General features: G+C 39.6%; 1 protein-coding gene across 1 annotated transcript in view; it reads left to right on the top strand.

Moving 5' to 3' along the window:
* Positions 1-18030, top strand: part of TANGO6 (transport and golgi organization 6 homolog) — a 178756-nt gene that overhangs the window by 3784 nt on the left and 156942 nt on the right. Inside the window, exons 2-4 of the mRNA XM_061174498.1 lie at positions 9875-10515; positions 12462-12578; positions 14232-14373. Of these exons, the coding sequence (XP_061030481.1) occupies positions 9875-10515; positions 12462-12578; positions 14232-14373 (900 nt within the window). The remainder of the gene's footprint in view (positions 1-9874; positions 10516-12461; positions 12579-14231; positions 14374-18030) is intronic.

Here is an 18030-nt window from a genome sequence, read left to right as displayed (position 1 = left end):
GAGGGCAGAGGAGACTACTTTATTAAGGGGCTCTTGGAAAACAGTTAATAGCTTTTGTTTTAAGTCACTTTCTTTGTGTCCCATGTTTGGGTTCCAACATCTTATAAAGTCACAGGAGGTCACTTAGAGATTGTTTAGTGATCTTAATGGTTAGTGGCAACAAGCTATGAAAGCACTCATTTTCTTTTTAGGTATATATTACCCAAACAAACCAGATATTCATGCCAGTGGGTCAGAACACTTGCCCTGAACAGTCCTAGAGAAATATTGGAAAAATCTTACTCTTCTGATTCTCACTATGTTGAAAAAAATGTGTTATTGTTTGTTTTTCTTTTCATAGAGGTAGTTAATATTCCTTGTAGTAAAGCTTTAAAAAATATTAAAGAAACTAAAAGAAGAAAATTAAAATGACCTTAATCCCACTATCCAGAGATTACATTTTGGGAATTATATATATTTTTTGTTTACAAAAATGATCTCATATACTGCATACTGTTTTATAACCTTAAAATAGGTTTTTAGTACAGAAACAATACATAGTCACTGTGGAAAAATTTTTTAACATAATGAAGCAAAAAAGAAAAATCACCCAAAACCCTACCATCCAGAGATTATCACTGTTAATACTTTGAAGTATAGCTTTTGAGGTCTTTTTCTATGTGTGTACGTGTGCACACACATGTATATATTTTAATAAAGTTAGGTTCATTCTGTTATTGTTCAATTTTCAGAATAATACATTAGTGTCTCAGCAGTCTCCAAAGGTAGCCAATGGAGTGATTTTTTTGTTTTGTTTTATTATGAATAGATTTTTGTATATACATGTTTCAGTTATTGTACTCATTATTTTAAAAAATTATTTATTTATTTATTTATTTATGGCCATGTTGGTCTTTGTTGCTGTGCGCAGGCTTTCTCCAGTTGCAGCGAGTGGGGGCTACTCTTTGTTGCGGTACGAGGGCTTCTTATTGCAGTAGCTTCTCTTGTTGTGGAGCACAGGCTGTAAGCGCGTGGGCTCTAGAGCCCAGGCTCAGTAGTTGTGGCACACGGGCTTAGTCGCAGCATGTGGGATCTTCCTGGACCAAGGCTCGAACCCGTGTCCTCTGCATTGGCAGGTGGATTCTCAACCACTGCGCCACCAGGGAAGTCCTGTACTCATTACTCTTGATACTCTAATTGTTCCATTTGTGGCCTGTGGGACCCATTCAGGTTGGCTGTTGGACTCTTTGATGTGACCCTAGTAACCCTAGTAGTCTTTGATTGCTTCTTTGCTTTCAAGCATAAGATATCTCAGACTTGTCTTATACATTTCTTGCTGCATTCTTGAAAACAAATCTCTTTAAGAAAAAGTGATATTTAGAGACCACAAGATAGACACTAGTGACATTTATTGCTACTGAAGTGTCATTGCTTCCAGACTTTTTCAATGATTGGAACTAGGAAATACGTGGATTTTCAGAAGACAAAAAACAAATCGAGAGTTCGTACTGATATTCCCAATTAAAATGAAATATTATAGAGTTTAAATTTTTCCTAACATTATGAAAAATTTTAAGCTTATAGAAAAGTTGAAGGAATTTTACCTTGAAAATTTGTATACCATGACCTAGATTCTTTAACATGTATTTGTCCATCTAGCCATTCTTCTTTACTATATTTTATATTTTTATCTTTGTATTTTTTCCTCTTATCTGAAAATATGGGTTCCTAATGAAATTAATGTAGTTATTTACTTATTTCATATATATACACACAAATATATAGTTACATATTCATATATAATATATTCACACATGCATATAATATTTTAAAAAACAAATCCTACATTACTATCATCAACACACCTGCTGTTTCTAAGGGATTTTTGTTTGTTTGCTTTTGTCCTCAGGATGTACAAAGTTCTATATTTCAAGTCACTTGAAATAATTCTCTGTGTGGTTGTGCTGCTAACTTGGTTTAGAGTAGGAGTTGGCACACTTTTTCTGTAAAGAAGCAGGCAGTAAATATTTTGGGCTTTGTGATCCATACTGTCTCTGTCACAACTATTTACCTCTGCTGTTGTAGCTCGGAAGCAGCCAAAGATAATATGTAAATAAATAGCATGTCTATGTTCCAATAAAACTTTACTTGTAGAAATAGGTGGTGGGCCTGATTTGACCTGTAGATTGTAGTTTGGCAACCTTGGACATAAAGTATAGATTAGGTTCATTTGTTTTTTATTTTTAGGAATATTTTGAATTTTATTTTTGATTTAATTTTTTTAACTATGAAAAAAAAATACAGGGCTCCAAAAGGAAAACTCTAAAACTCATCCCTGTCTCCTCCCCACTGATCTCTCCCTCTCTCTATAGACAACTCATTTTAGTTAATTTTTAATTTGTTTTTCCACTGCTTTTTTAAAAAATAAAAACAAATAATATATTTCATGTTCCTTCCCATTGTAACACAAAAGTTATCATACTGTATACATTCTTCTACGCCTTACTTTTTAAATTCAATATGTCTTAGTGATCACTGCATAGTGGTACACAGAAGTCTTCCTCTTTCCCTTTTACAGCTGCAGGGTACTCCATTATGTGGATATGCTACTGTTTATTCATCAATTCTCTATTAATGGATATTTGGGTTGTTTTAAGCCTTTTGTTAATGTAAGAAATACTTTTACTGGACTCAGTGGGTCCATCGCTTGGGGTGCTTAGCCAGTGAACACACCAAGTACTTTTTTTAAAAAATAAATTTATTTATTTACTTATTTATTATTTTTGGCTGCATTGGGTTTTTGTTGCTGTGCGGGGACTTTTCTCCAGTTGCGGCGAGCGGGGGCTACTCTTTGTTGCGGTGCGAGGGCTTCTCATTGCCGTGGCTCCTCTTGTTGTGGAGCACCGGCTCTAGAGCACAGGCTCAGTAGCTGTGGCGCATGGGCTTAGTTGCTCCACAGCATGTGGAATCTTCCCGGACCAGGGCTTGAACCCGTGTCCCCTGCATTGGCAGGCGGATTCTTAACCACTGTGCCACCAGCGAAGTCCCAAGTACTTTCTTAAAGCAGAAGACAAGTAAGGAGTCAGGGAGATAGTGTTACCGAGTCCACGCTCTTACTGCTCACTGCTCTCCCATGACAGGCCAATAAATCGAGAGACAGGTGTTGGGGCAGGGAATAGCGGCTTTTTTCGGAAAACCAGCAGACTGAGAAGATGGTGGACTGGGGTCCGAAAGAACCATCTTACCTGAGTTAGAATTCAGGCTCCTTTTATACTAAAAGGGGAAAGGGTGTGGCTTGTTGTTGCAGACTTCTTGGTGCTGGCCAGACCCACATTCTTGCAGCTGTCCACATAGGTCTGGTCATGATGTTCTTATAAACCTCCAACTGAGAAAAATGTTATTTTCTCTTCTGCAACTTTTTATTTCTATGTGAAAGGAAAAGTGTTATACCTTTAAAGGTCAAGCCTGGGAGGCAGAGCATTGAGAAAAGGCTGTCATGTATATTTCAGGCACTAGGCAACATTCTTTTACAAAGGTGTAGAGCCAGCATGACTAAGTACAGACAACAGAGCACAAAGGTTAGAGCTAAAGGAATAGCTCCAGTATGGAGTCAGGTTTGTTCTTTGTTACAGTAGTTCTCAAAGTACTGTCTCCCCTAACCACTGGACCAGGGAAGGTTTAAGCCTGGGGGGCATGCATATTCATGAAACGGCAGGCATGATCATCCATAAGCATTATAATGAGGCAGCAGTTACTCCAGGTTGCCCAAAACTGCAAGCAAGCAGGTGCTTGGGTGTTTGCTTGTACTGTAGTATCTTGTTGGATGTATTGTAACCTTTTTAGGACAGCTGGTATCTGGAACTTTCTGAGATTTAATGATTTAACAGTCAGTTTCTGCAAAACAAAGCACACTTTGATTCAACCCCATCCCTCCCCTACTGCTGCCTAACTAACAATATGGCAATGAGTAGCTTTGTGTATATGTCACTTTGCATTTTTGCCTGTGTATCTATCTTAGGATAGATTCCTAAAAGAGGGATTGCTGGGCCAATGGTTAAATGCTTATGTAATTTTGCTAGATATTGCCAAATTTCTCTTCTTAGGGATGTACCATTTTAGCCCCTTACCAGCCATGTATGAGAGTGTGTGTTTCTGTAAAACACAAAATGTGTTATAAAAACTTTTGGATTTTAGCCACTTGATAGATGGGAAGTGATATTTCAGTATAGTTTTAATTTACTTTTCTCTTAGGAGCAAGGTTGATCATATGTTCATGTTTAAGAGCAATTTGCATTTCTTTTTCTGTAAACTGTTCATATCTTTTGCCCATGTAGTGTTTCCTACTCTGTTCACTTTAGAATATATTTAGTGAACATGTCATTAAATAATGTTCAACATAGTTTAATGGCTTCAAATAATCCATTTTTCATTCATTCAATAACTACTTATTTTGAACAGCAACTGTGTGTCAGACAGGCCTTGTTCCAGGCAAGAGTACAGCAGTGAACAAAACAGCAACATCCCTGTCCTCAAGGAGTTTTTATTCTAGTTGGTGGAGAGACAATAATAAAATAAATATTACATATACATATAGTACGTTGGATACAGGTAGACCATAATTTACTCAACATGTATTTCTAATTTTACACTATTATAAATAATGCATTGTTGAACACCCTTTTAGTTACCATCAATTGCATTTTGATCCTTTCTTAGAAGATATATTAACCTTAGTTTTGAAGTCTATTGCTGCTTGAATTCATTTATATTTTCAACATTTTATTATGGTTTTATAACCATAACCCACCTTTTCATATTATGTTTTTAGTAGTCATCCTGGGATTACAATGTACATCCTTAATTTTTCACAATCTGCTTAGAATTAATATTGTACTACTTCACAGAACTCATAAAAACCTTGCAACTATAAGGGTCCTTTTTACAGCTCCCCACCCCTTTTAGGTTTTATGCTGTAGTTTTCATGTTTATTTTATCTATGTAAGTTATAAATCCCATAATACAATTTTATAAATTTTGCTTTAGACAGTTACATATATTTAAAGAAATTAAGAGGAAAAAATTAGTCTTTTATATTTACCCACATATTTACCATTTCTGATGCTTTTCCTTCTTTGCTGAAGATCCAAGTTTCCATCTGGTACTGTTTTCCTTCAGCTTGAAGAACTTTCTTTAACATTTCTTTGTATTCCAGATCTGCTGGCAGTCAGTTATCTTAGTTTTCATTTTTCTGAAAATGTCTTCATTTTACTTTCATTTTTGAAGGTTACTTTTTATTGGATATAGAAGAGTGAGTTGACAGGTTTTTTCCCCCCTGTCAGCACTTTAAAGATGTTTTTCTACTATCTTTTAGCATTCATTGCTTGTGATGGTTAGTTCACAGCCATTCATAGCATTGGTCCCCTGTAAGTGTCATATTTTTCTGACTGCTTTCAAGATTTTCTCTTTATCTCTGGTTTTAACAATTGACTATAATATGTGTAGATGTTATATTCTTTCTACTTATCCTGATTGGGCATCACTGAGCTTACTGAATCTGTAAATTTATGTTTTTTTCACTAAATTTTGGAAAATTTTGGTCATTATTTCTTCAAATCCTTTTGTGCTCCATTTTCTCTCCTCTCCTTTTTTTTTTTTTATTTTAAATTTTATTTATTTATTTATTTATTTATGGCTGTGTTGGGTCTTCGTTTCTGTGTGAGGGCTTTCTCCAGTTGCAGCAAGTGGGGGCCACTCTTCATCGTGGTGCGTGGGCCTCTCACTATCGCGGCCTCTCTTGTTGCGGAGCACAGGCTCCAGACGCGCAGGCTCAGCAATTGTGGCTCACGGGCCCAGTCGCTCCGCGGCATGTGGGATCCTCCCAGACCAGTGCTCGAACCCGCGTCCCCCGCACTGGCAGGCAGATTCTCAACCACTGCGCCACCAGGGAAGCCCTCTCCTCTCCTTTTATTCTAGTTATCTATTTTATTACAAATAGATCATTTGATATTGTTCACAGATCCTAAGGCTCTATTTCTTTAAAATGTTTTTCTCTTTGTTGTTCAGATTGGATAATTTTTAGGGATATATATTCAAGTTCACTCATTTTTTTTTTTTTTGATCATCTCAAAGCTGTTAAGTACATCAATTGATTTTTTAAAAATTTTCAGATATTTTATTTTTAAATTCTAGTATTTCCATGTGGGTTTTTAAAAATACTTTCTACTTTTTTGCCGAGAATCCCTATTTGTTCATTCATAATGAGTACTTTCCATCACATCCTTTTTTTTTTGGCCGTGCCGTGTGGCATGTGGGATCTTAGTTCCCCAACCAGGGATCAAACCCATGTCTCTTCCAGTGGAAGTGCAGAGTCTTAACCACTGGACCCCTGGGAAGTCCCTCCATCATATCCTTGAACATAGTTATAACAGCTGCTTGAAAGTCTTTGTTCAGTCTGACACCTGGGTCATTTAGGATCAGTCTCCACTGATTGTCTTTCTCTTGAGGTGGGTCATGTTTTCATGTTTCTTTATCTGTCTAGAACTTTTGGATTGTATAATGGACATCGTGTAGGATATGCTGTTGAAACTCTGGATTCTGTTATAGTCCTCCAGAGAGTATTGATTTTTTTTGTTTTGTTTTTCTTTTTTGGCTGCACCTCGTGGCTTGTGGGATCTTAGTTCCCCGACCGGGGATTGAACCCGCGCCCTCAGCAGTGAAAGTGTAGAGTCCTAACCACTGGACCACCAGAGAATCCCTGTTTTGTTTTGTTTTGTTTTGTTTTTATAAATTTATTTATTTATTTTTGGCTGTGCTGGGTCTTCGTTTCTGTGTGAGGGCTTTCTCTAATTGCGGCGAGCGGGGGCCACTCTTCATCGCGGTGCGTGGGCCTCTCACTATCGCGGCCTCTCTTGTTGGGGAGCACAGGCTCCAGACGTGCAGGCTCAGTAGTTGTGGCTCACGGGCCCAGTTGCTCCGCGGCATGTGGGATCCTCCCAGACCAGGGCTCGAACCCATGTCCCCTGAATTGGCAGGCAGATTCTCAACCACTGCGCCACCAGGGAAGCCCTGTTTTGTTTTAAAGTAGGCAATTAACTTGACTGATTCGTACTCCAAGCTCTGTCTCTTCTGTGGTGGGCAGCAACTCTTTTCAGTTCTTTTAATCTTAGCTGACCTATTTGAAGTTCTTCCCACATATGCTTAGTTCATAGATTAGCCAGAGATTTGGGCACAGTTTATATAGAATTGGGGGCTCTTCCTCTCTGGTTCTATCCTTTCTGATATTTCTCTTCTTATTTTCCACCTGCTGTAGTTGCCCTGAATTCTGTGCTTTGGTTCTCAAGCCCATAAGACAATGGGTTTCTCTTAGAATTTTAGCTATGCTGAGGCCTAACCCCAGACTAAAAGGCAAGAAAAAGCAGGAAACTTACTCAATGCTGTTTTTCCCTTCTGAGTGCCTTCCCTAGTTTTTGCTCACTTTTGTCACCTTCAGGCACCTTCAGATATTTGCTTTTTACATTTTGTCCAGAGTTGATAGTTGTTATCTTGTGGGAGGGTTGGTCTTATAGGAGTTTTAAGGAGATCTTTATTTATTTTTTTATTTTTTATAAATTTATTTATTTATTTTTGGCTGCATTGGGTCTTCGTTGCTGCGTGCGGGCTTTGTCTAGTTGCGGCGAGTGGGGGCTACTCTTCATTGCAGTGCGCAGGCTTCTCATTGCGGTGGCTTCTCTTGTTGTGGAACACCGGCTCTAGGTGCACGGGCTTCAGTAGTTGTGGCACGTGGGCTCAGTAGTTGTGGCACGTGGGGTCAGTAGTTGTGGCTTGCGGGCTCTAGAGTGCAGGCTCAGTAGTTGTGGCGCACAGGCTTAGTTGCTCCACGGCATGTGGGATCTTCCTGGACCAGGGCTCGAACCCATGTCCCCTGCATTGGCAGGCAGATTCTTAACCACTGTGCCACCAGGGAAGTCCTAAGGAGATCTTTATTAATTACTCTTTTCATTCATTCTTTTACTCAATCAACTAACAAATACTCATTTGGAGCTTACTTTATGTACTATGCAAAGCACAGACCAAACAAGAGAGACGTGGTGCTTACCCTCATTAAGTTTAAACTCTGATAGAGAAGAAAGAAAATAAACACCAATAAAATAATTACTGATTGTGATAAGTACTACGGAGAAAAGAAATTGGGTGTTATCACAGAGTTAATAGTGTGGGGCATGGCTTTTAGATTGGTCAAGGAAGGCCACCCCCCAGGAGATAATATTTAGATTGAGACTTCTAGATACCTATGACTCAGCATTTCCACTTAAGGTATATACACATCAGGAGTGTATGTGCACACTTCTACCAAGAGACATCTATTTTAAATATTAAGAAAATCTGATGTGTGAAAAGTAGACTTTTGGGAGAGGAGGCGTATAAGTAGGGAAACCAGTTAAGAGGCTGCTGCCATAGTTCAGTTTAAAGATGTTCATGGCTTAGAGAAAGGTTGTAGTGGTGAGGTGGAGAAAATTGAATGAATTTGAGAAACATTTAGTAAGCAGAACAGACAAGACTTGGTGATGGATTGGATAAAAGAGAAAAGGAAAAGGATGGACATGTAACCAGTTAGTAACCTGGTTAGATTGTAGTAGGGAGTGAAAGGTACTCGTGAGAATCAACAATTTGTTGAATTTGAAATGCCTAAAAACATCCAAGTGGAGATTTCATTCAGCAGTTGGAAATATGTCCCTGGAACTTAGAGGGTAGACATGAGCCAGACATGTAAATTTGGGAGCTGTTAGCTTATAGATCATTTATTTATTTATTTATTTATTTATTTATTTATTTATGGCTGTGTTGGGTCTTCATTTCTGTGCGAGGGCTTTCTCTAGTTGCGGCAAGCGGGGGCCACTCTTCATCGCGGTGCGCGGGCCTCTCACTATCGCGGCCTCTCTTGTTGCGGAGCACAGGCTCCAGACGCGCAGGCTCAGTGATTGTGGCTCACGGGCCTAGTTGCTCCGCGGCTTGTGGGATCTTCCCATACCAGGGCTCGAACCCGTGTCCCCTGCATTGGCAGGCAGATTCTCAACCACTGCGCCACCAGGGAAGCCCTATAGATCATTTTTAAAGACCTGGGCCTGAATAAGATTGTCGAGGAAGAGAGTGCAGAGTTCAGGACCAGCCTTGGAGCATTTTGATATCTGGTAGAGGAAAAGAAGCCAGCAGAGGAGACATTGCAAGATGGCCATGGAGGTAGGAGGAAAACCAGGAAAGAGTGCTTGCTGTCCCAGAAACCGAGAGAGGAGTGTTTCAAGGAGTGAGTCAGCAAGGCTGTCAACTGCTGAGAGTGTGTATGAGCTCCTTCACCGGGAGAGGGCAGTAAAGACCATTTTAAGAAAGTTCAGGAAAAATTGAGAATATATATTTTGGGGGGAATGTGATTAAATTAATCTGTCTGCACCCTTATGTCTATATTCTGTGATCTGCCTCACTAGAATGTAAGTTCCATGAGGGAAAGGACTTCGTTTTGTCCTTTATCCCTGGGATCTAGAACAGTTTGACTGAATGAACCTTCTGTGGTAAAATGTTTAGCTTTTTAGATTTCTGTTCTGGCTACAATTTAAGCCCAGTAAGTTGATTAAGACCTGGCCTCTGCCCTCAGAAACAAACTAGAAGAGGTATAATGTGTTAGGTACACTATCCTAACTACATCCAAAGTGCTATGGGAAGGCAGGGAATGTGGTCTTGAATTCTGCCTAGGCTGGGGTGGCACAACTGGGGACACCTTTCTAGAAGTAATGACATCTGAGCCAGGCCTCAGAGGATGAACTGGAGTGGGCAAGGCATTCCACATGGAGGGAAGTACAGTTTGTTTTCCATGTATGTAATTTCCTTTATCTTTCTTCAAAAGGATCAGGCTCAAGTTCACTACAGATCACAAAACATGATGTCCTGTTGACTACTTTAAAATCTAACCTGTCTGCTTTGGAGGACAAGTTTCTGAAGGATCCTCACTGGAAGAAATTGAAACTCCTAAGGGATGAAATTGCTAATGAGGCAGAATGGCGACAAGACTGTATGGATGTCACCTGGCGTTTTACTTCCCAAACCTTACTGTTGCTGTTGTGCTTGAAGGAAACCATGATCCGCCTTGCAGTTGAGTTCAATCCAGGTAAACCCAACCCGAGGACTCCAGAAGCTGCTCCTGCCCTGAGCCCGGATACACTTAGTATCTCACAGCAAAAGACTGTCCAGTCAGTTTTGCAGTTTGTAGTTACCTTGGGTGTCTGCCCCTATCTTGTGCCTGGTGTTGGAGTCCCTGTGAAATACAGGACTGAGTTTGGTGCCGTTGTTCAGGACGTGGTGTGTCTCGGTGCTGCCCCCAGTGCACCCCGGAGACTGTACACCAGCTGCAAGGTCCTCCTAAATGTTGCTCAGCACGCATCTCTGGGGAGCTTGATTTTCTGCCGCCATTTTGGGGATATCGCAGCAGGTCTGTGCCAGCTGGGATTCTGCCCAACCAAGAGAAAACCGCTAAATCCCGAGGAAGAGGTAAACATACGTTGAGAGAGTGTGTGAGAGTCTGTGTGAATATGCGTGTATACTTGTGTGTAGTTGCTATAAAAGACAGTCTTAGTTCTTTGGAAAAGTGCTGATGGAAAGATCTAGAATTTTTATTTAATGTCCAAGTATCTCTGGTGGATAGATGAATCTTTATAGGGGGTTGGAGCTTTCATTTATTAAATACTAGTCCTTTCACACCTGGGGAGTCCATTTCACCTGTCCCTTCTAGCCATTTTTTGAAACAGCTGTTGCAGGCTATTTCTTTGAGCCTCTGTTTCCTCTTTTGTAAAATGTGTTTAATAATTGCAAGGTGGCTGTGAGGATTAAGGATAATGTGTGTAAAGTACCTAGCCCAATCCCCAGTAGTGCTCATCAAAAAGTTATTACCATTAATATTAATATTAAACTATTCACACCTCCTTCATTAAGTTCTTGGGAGGATTAAGGGAGATAAAGTATGCAAAGCACTGGGTACACTGCACAATCCAATCAGTGTTTGTTGTTGTTATTAGATGACAAGGGTATGTGCCTGTGTTTTGCTGACAGTCAGTAAGGATTTGAGTGTCTGGACTATAAAGGTGCTGTGGAGGTTACAGAAGCATTAGACGTGGTCCTTTTCTCAAACAGCTCACACAGTAATTGGGGAGACAAGGCTCACAAGTATAACATAGCAGTGACCACTACTCCCCCACGAGAGGACCACCGGCATCAGCACAGGAGCCTAACCAGGAGAAGCTGTTAAGATATAAGTGTATCCAGGGTCACACGTGGGGTAATTCCTTCGCTGCTGCAGCCAGATTTCATAATGCCCACTCACCTCATTTCTCTGTCACCTTTCTATGTCACCCTCCAACTTATTCCTTTTCTGTTTGTTCTCCTCTTCTATTCCCTCTTCTGCCTATGCTCACAAAACAAAACAAAACAGAAAACATTTAAAAGCCATTGTCACCCGAGTAGTGACACGAAATTATGAGCTCCCCCAGTGCACTTACATTTTGTGGAGCAGAGCTCTGTGCTCTTTACAGCAGGGTGTGAATCTTGACAGCTCTATCAGTGCCTGCTGCCTGCACTTCCTTGAGATGGGGGTTCTGGAATTACTATTGCTAGCGCTAAGCAGTGCCCAGGGGTCTCAGACAGAGGAGAGAAAAGAAAAGAGAAACACAAAGAAAGGACCAAGTGAGGGGGTGGGAGGAGAAGGGGAGACACGGCGGGTGTACACTACGAAGCTGGACAAATCCCAGCAATAGCTGCAGCTCTAAGCAGCACCTGTACCGCAGTTTGCTAAATTGTAAGGGGCAGGACTCTCTGAGAGCTTGACTGTGAGGTTACCAAAGAGGGACAGTCTCTTGAGACTCAGAGACGGGGCCCAATTAAATAACACCCTTCTTTGCTGCCCAAGTTCTGAATCAATTAAAAGGCAGTTAACAGTACGAGATGACAAGTCAAAATGTCCCCTTTATTACTCATAAAGGCAGAGTTGGAAGGTATATAGAGGGAGACAAATGGGTCTCCTAACAGTGCATTCCAGAATTAGACACACTTCTCACCCAGTTTTAAAGAGTGCCAGAAAACTGCAGCGCCTTCTGCCCCTTGGCAGGGGACATGCCCCTGAAAAATCTACGGCAGGGAAGAGCAGAACAGAACGTGTGCTCGCTCCCAAGAGATAGAAGAGGAGCGAGCTCATCTGTGCGTGCCAGGACTCACCAATCAGATAAATCAGTGCGATCTCCTGCCCGGAAGTGGGTGAGGGGATGGAGAGAGGGTCAGGAGTGGTTCAGTATTATAGCTTCCTCCAGGTAGAAGGAAATCAAGAGGCAAAAGAAGCTTGCCTCCCTCTCCCCTTACAAGCATCTTTGTTCAGTATTACAAAGCATTGCCTTCTATTGCCTGCCTAGTTTGTATTCCACAAAAGCCAAAATACGTGTTTCTTTTAGGTGTTAACCGAAGACGAAAGAGCCCTATCTAGGAAGGCGCTGAGAGACATCTTGGATCAAGTGTATCAACCATTAGCAGTCCGAGAATTACTTATCCTCCAGGGAGGACCACCCCAGGTATGCATGCCTGGGGACTCTTGTGGGTGAATCTTTAATGATAATGTGTGGTGTACTGTCTTCTTCTCCTGGGAAATTAATCTAGTTGAATCTTATTTCATCTTTTAGATTGTTAAATTATATTTGTAGAGCTAAATTACACTGACCTTTGGGATAATTTAAAAGGATTTTTCTTTTAGTGGAATGATGGAAGCGTTCCCAGGAATATTGTGATCATTTTTTAAGGCTTATGACAAAAATATATTTTATTCATTCTCAAACTGGATCTTTTTTTTTTTCTAAACTAAAATTTGGCTGTTTGACAATACATTGTTCTGGCAGAAGTGTTTGGACATCTTATTCTTTGAATGGAGTATTTGAAGTCAAGAAATTAAAATTAGAGTTATTAATGGACTATTCTTAGATCCTTTTTTGAAAAATGTAATAGTATATATTCTGCTAGGCATAAGATAGTTTCTTTTTTCCTTAAAAATAATTATTTATCCAAAATGATTTAATTTGATGATATAACTGGATTTATCTATTTTCTTTCAGTACCTAAATTTTAGTTATGAGTTTAGATGAGGAAAGCATGAAGGGCCAGAGGAATTGGCTGTAGGACCAGCTGAAGCTGGCTACAAAGATATCTCCTAGTTGAAGTCATTTTCATCTCGTCCTTAGAATATTACTGTAGCCTCACATTGGGCTCCTCTGGCTCATACTCTGCTTCTCTGAATGAGTCCACACTTTGCCAGATTAAACCAAATACATTATAAGAGCATGACGAGAAACAGAGGCTCTGGAGTTAGGCACACTGGAATTCACCTGCAGCGTGCAGTTGTTTGAATTAGTAAGCCTTTCCAACCCTCAGTTTCCTTACCCATAGAATGGGGATGGGGATGACAACAGACCCTTCCTTATAAGTTCCTTTTGAGATTGTGGGGGAGGTACTCACCACAGTGCATGGCACATCATAACCCCTTCAATAAATGGTAATTATTGATCTTCCTTAAATAAAAGAGAGAGAACAGGCTAGTTGGGATTAAATGTTTTTCTTTCACTAAGTTTTATGCTCACATAGTTAGGCACAATGAATGACCACACCATAGTTTGCGTTCTAGCCCAAAATAAGGGCCACCAAGTCTGTTTTGTTCATGGTGGCTCCACAGAGCTCTCAAAAAGGAGTTCTTGAAGAAATCTAACTCTTCTTGAAACTGCCATGTCAAAAGGAATCAGAGCAGCTGAGACCATGGAGGCAAGGACTAGTGTCCTCTCAGTGTTGTGAACTGTCCTCTTAGTGGTGAGTCATGCTCATAGGAGTCTTCTTTGGAAGCTAGATTTGATTGGAAGGACTGCATTCAGATCGGTTACATTAACCTTGTGTCCCCCAAATCTGTATTTTATTCACAGACATGTTTGTCTATTTCTGGGTTTGAAATTTCACTTGATACTTCACTTGAAGAAGTTTCACTATATTTTTACTTTCTTAAAAGTGATGCTGAAGTAGGTTTTGTAAAGGAGTCTTTTTTTCTTTTTAAGGGAAAAATTTTGCTCTTTTGAAGTCTGTATAGCATACTGTTAATCATCAGTATGACTCAGTATATTTGTATATTTTTAATTTCTGCATATCTGTTACACTGACATTCAGTTCATACCTTTCCCTTCCTTTTTTAGTCCTGCACAGATGGGAAGACACAGGTTATGTGTCGGGCCCCAGCTTGGCTCCGGCGTCTATGTGGGCAGCTCCTCTCTGAAAGGTTGATGAGACCCAGTGGTGTTCAGGCAGTAGTCCGGGGCATTTTGGAAGGAGCTGGTGGTAAGAAATAGATGTTTGTTACTTTGGTATCCACTTTCCTTTGAGTCACAGTGAAATATTGGTCTTTAGCATTTGACTGTAAAACCTGATGGAGACTAGACTTTGTGGAGAGTGAGGAGGCTAAACCTTAATGAGCTCCTTTTCCAAAGAAACTCATTTTCTTGCCATTTTTCCAAAAATAGTTGTGATACACTGCTCATGTTGTTGACTAATATTGTCAACTGTTTCAAATAACTTACACAATCAGAGGAAAACATTGCACAAAAAGTTTAAGTAAAACCCTATAGAAAACGTGAAATTCTCTGTGGAAAAGAGTCAGGGTGCTAAGAGTACTTCACCTCAGGACTTAAAATATGAAACAGTTCTCCTGAAGCTGGAGATACCCAAGAGATGCAAACTTTGGGATGAAATTTTAGATTCATTTCCACAATTATATTCCCTTAGTCCTCATTAATAGAAAGAAGGTTCATTATCATGTTAAGTATGGTAGTAGTTTTTAATTTATATTTTTTGATTTTTAAACAAAATTATACATGCACATAGTTTAAAGAGTCGATAGGTCTATAAGGCTTTTAGAGAAAAATAGCAGTTCTTTGCAGCATTTCACTCCATTTCCCATCCTCAGAAGCAACCACTTTGATCATTTTTAGCAGGTTTCTTCTGGTATTTACCTTTCTTTTTCTAACTATAATGCAGTTACAGCACCTTCTTAATTTTTCAGTTTTAGGCATCATCTATCAACTCACCATGAGTGAAAAAGGATTTTGTTCTCTTTCACAACCCTACCATCATTCACCCAAGCATACTTCCCATCCCCTTAATATAGTCATATCTTAGTTTTGGTTAGATCAGTATTGAGTGTTTATACTCTTCTGTGTGATTACTATATACAGCTGAGCTACTGTAGTATACTTTTCCTTTTTTACACACTTTTGTACTTCCTGGAGTTAACAGCTGTCTGTTTTGTTTGTCTGCTTAGTTTTGTATGTACTTATCACTAATCTGTTTTCAGACTCTGTCCCAGTTGTTTAAATCTCCTTTTAATACATTCAAATACATTAGTTGTTCTGTTTTATCTTCTTGAAGACACCTCTGTCTCTGAGTCTTCTGTTATTTGGACTAATTACCTCCACAGAGCTGTCATCCTAGGATCTCCCTTCACCTTTTTCCTGGTGATCCCCTTGGCTTTCTCTTGTATTTGGTCCCTTGTCTCCTGTATCCCCTGCACGTTAATTTCCTATTGCTGCTGTAACAAATTACCAAAAACTTAGTGGCCTTTTGATGGAAATAACATTTAAACTGAGTCCTGAATGCTGAGTAGGAATATGTTCATTGAAGAGTGAGGGAAGACTGTATAGTTAGAGAGGATCCATATATGAAGGAACTGACATAGGAAAGAACAGTGTTTTTGAGGAAATTTCAGTATGGGTAGAGCAGGGAGGGTAGAGAGTGCAGGGAAAGTGGTATGAGATGAGGGAGGGGTGTGAAATGAGGGTGGAGGGGTGTGAAATGAGGGTGGAGGGGCGGGCAGGAGCCACATCATGGAGGCATTTAGGCCTAGTTCAGGGTTTTGAACTTTATTCTGAGGGCAATGAGATACCACTGGAGGGTTTTAAGGAGAGAGACAGGATCAAATCTACATTTTAGAAATACATTTCTGGATGTATTGTGAAGAATGGGTTGAGTAAGAGCAGAAGCGGGGAAATCAGTTAAGAAGAAGCAGTCATCTGAGAGATCACAGTGGCTTGGATCAATGCAGTGGCAGTGAAAGTGCAGAGAAATGAATGAATATAAGACGTATTTAAGGGGAAGAGTTGCCAGCACTTAATGAAGGGCTGGATATGTGGGGAGGGAGAAGGAGAGAGAGAATCGATCTTGACTTTCCATTTCTGGGGTGGTCAATGTACCTTGGTCCTGTCAGACAAAATTGAGGTCGGTGTGGTTGGCAGACATTGGTAGATTTGGTCGGCAGTGGCTATAATGTTGCCTCCCCAGTTCTGCCTGCAGTGGCTTCTAGGACCAATGAAATGGAAAATTAACAGTTACCTGTGAGAAGTTGTCACATGCAGATAGGTCCTTGCATCTTCTTTTTCCAGAGAAAGCTTAGACTTCACCCAAGGGCATGCAAATTGGGGAGCTGCTATAAGAAACTTAGAACCCTAATTTTGCTACTTATGCATATATGAATATATATATGGTTTATTCTCAATGATTTGAGGCAGTTTATATTTACTCGCATATTTGCCATTTCTGGTGTTCTTCGTTTCTTTGTGTAGATCCAAATTTTAATTCAAATTTCCTTCTGCCTGAAGAACTCTAACCTTTCTTATAGTGCAGATCTACTGGCAATGAATTCCCTTAGCTCTTGTTTGTTTGAAAAAGTCTATTTCACCATCTTTTTTGAAAATATTTTTGCTGGATACAGAATTCTAGGTTGATCGCTTTTTCTTTTAGTGCTTTAAAGATGTTACTCCATTGTCTTCTGGCTTGCATGATTTCTGATGCAAAGTCTACTGTCATTTTTGTCTTTGTTCCTCTGTATCTGATACACCTTTTTTTTCTAGCTGCTTTTAAGATTTTTCTGTTTATCACTGGTTTTTAGAAATTTGATTATGATATGCCTTGGTGTGGGTGGTTTTCTTCATGTTTTTTCTGCTTAAGTTTTCTTAAGCTTCTTGGAGCTGAGGGTTTATAATTTTCATCATATTTGGAAATTTCTCAGATATTATCTTCAAATATTTTTTTTCTGTCTTCCCTTTTCTCTTTCTGGAATTTGAATTATACCTAATATTATACTTAATATTGTCCTACAAGATACTGTTCTCTGTTGATTTTTTTCAGTCTTTTTCTCTCTGTGTTTCATTTTGGATAATTTCTATTGCTACATGTTCAAGTTTATTAATCTTTTATCCTGCAGTATCTAATCTGCTGTTAATTCCATCTGGCATATTTTTCATTTCAGATTTTTTTTTTTTTTTGGCTGTGCTGCACAGCTTGTGGAATCTTAGTTCCCTGAACAGGGAGTGAACCTCGGTCCTTGGCAGTGAGAGCGCAGAGTCCTAACCACTGGACTGCCAGGGAATTTCCCTCATTTATTATTTTTTTCATTACTAGAGGTTCACTTTGGGTCTTTTTAATATCGTCCATTTCTTTCCTCATTATGATCATTCTTTTCTTTACCTTTTTGAAAATAGAGAATAAGTTTATAATAGCTGTTTAATGTCCTTGTCTCCTAATTGTCATCTCTGTTTTTATGTGTCTGTTTTTACTGATTTTTCCTTCTTGTTGTGTTCCTTTTTGCTTCTTTGCATACCTAGTAGGTTTTTTAGATTGAGAAGTTATTCACATACCATAAAATTTACTCTTTTAAAGAGTACAGTTTAATGGTTTTTAGTATATTCACAGAGTTGTGTAACCATCACCAATATCTAATTCCAAAACATTTTCATCATTTCCCCCAAAAAACCTCTTACCCATTAGCAATCACTCCCCATTCTCCCCTCCTCCAACCCTTTGTAAGCACTAATCTACTTTCCGTCTTGATGGATTTGCCTATTCTAGATATTTCATCCGAATGGAATCATGCAATATGTGGTCTTTGGTGTCTGGTTTGAGTCACTTAGCATAATGTTATACCATGAATCAGTCCTTTGTTCC

The sequence above is a fragment of the Eubalaena glacialis genome, chromosome 18 (assembly GCF_028564815.1).
Source record: "Eubalaena glacialis isolate mEubGla1 chromosome 18, mEubGla1.1.hap2.+ XY, whole genome shotgun sequence".
Taxonomy (NCBI): Eukaryota; Metazoa; Chordata; class Mammalia; order Artiodactyla; family Balaenidae; genus Eubalaena; species Eubalaena glacialis.
The sequence above is the reverse complement of the archived record's forward strand: the minus strand, read 5'-3'. Positions and strand labels throughout refer to the sequence as shown.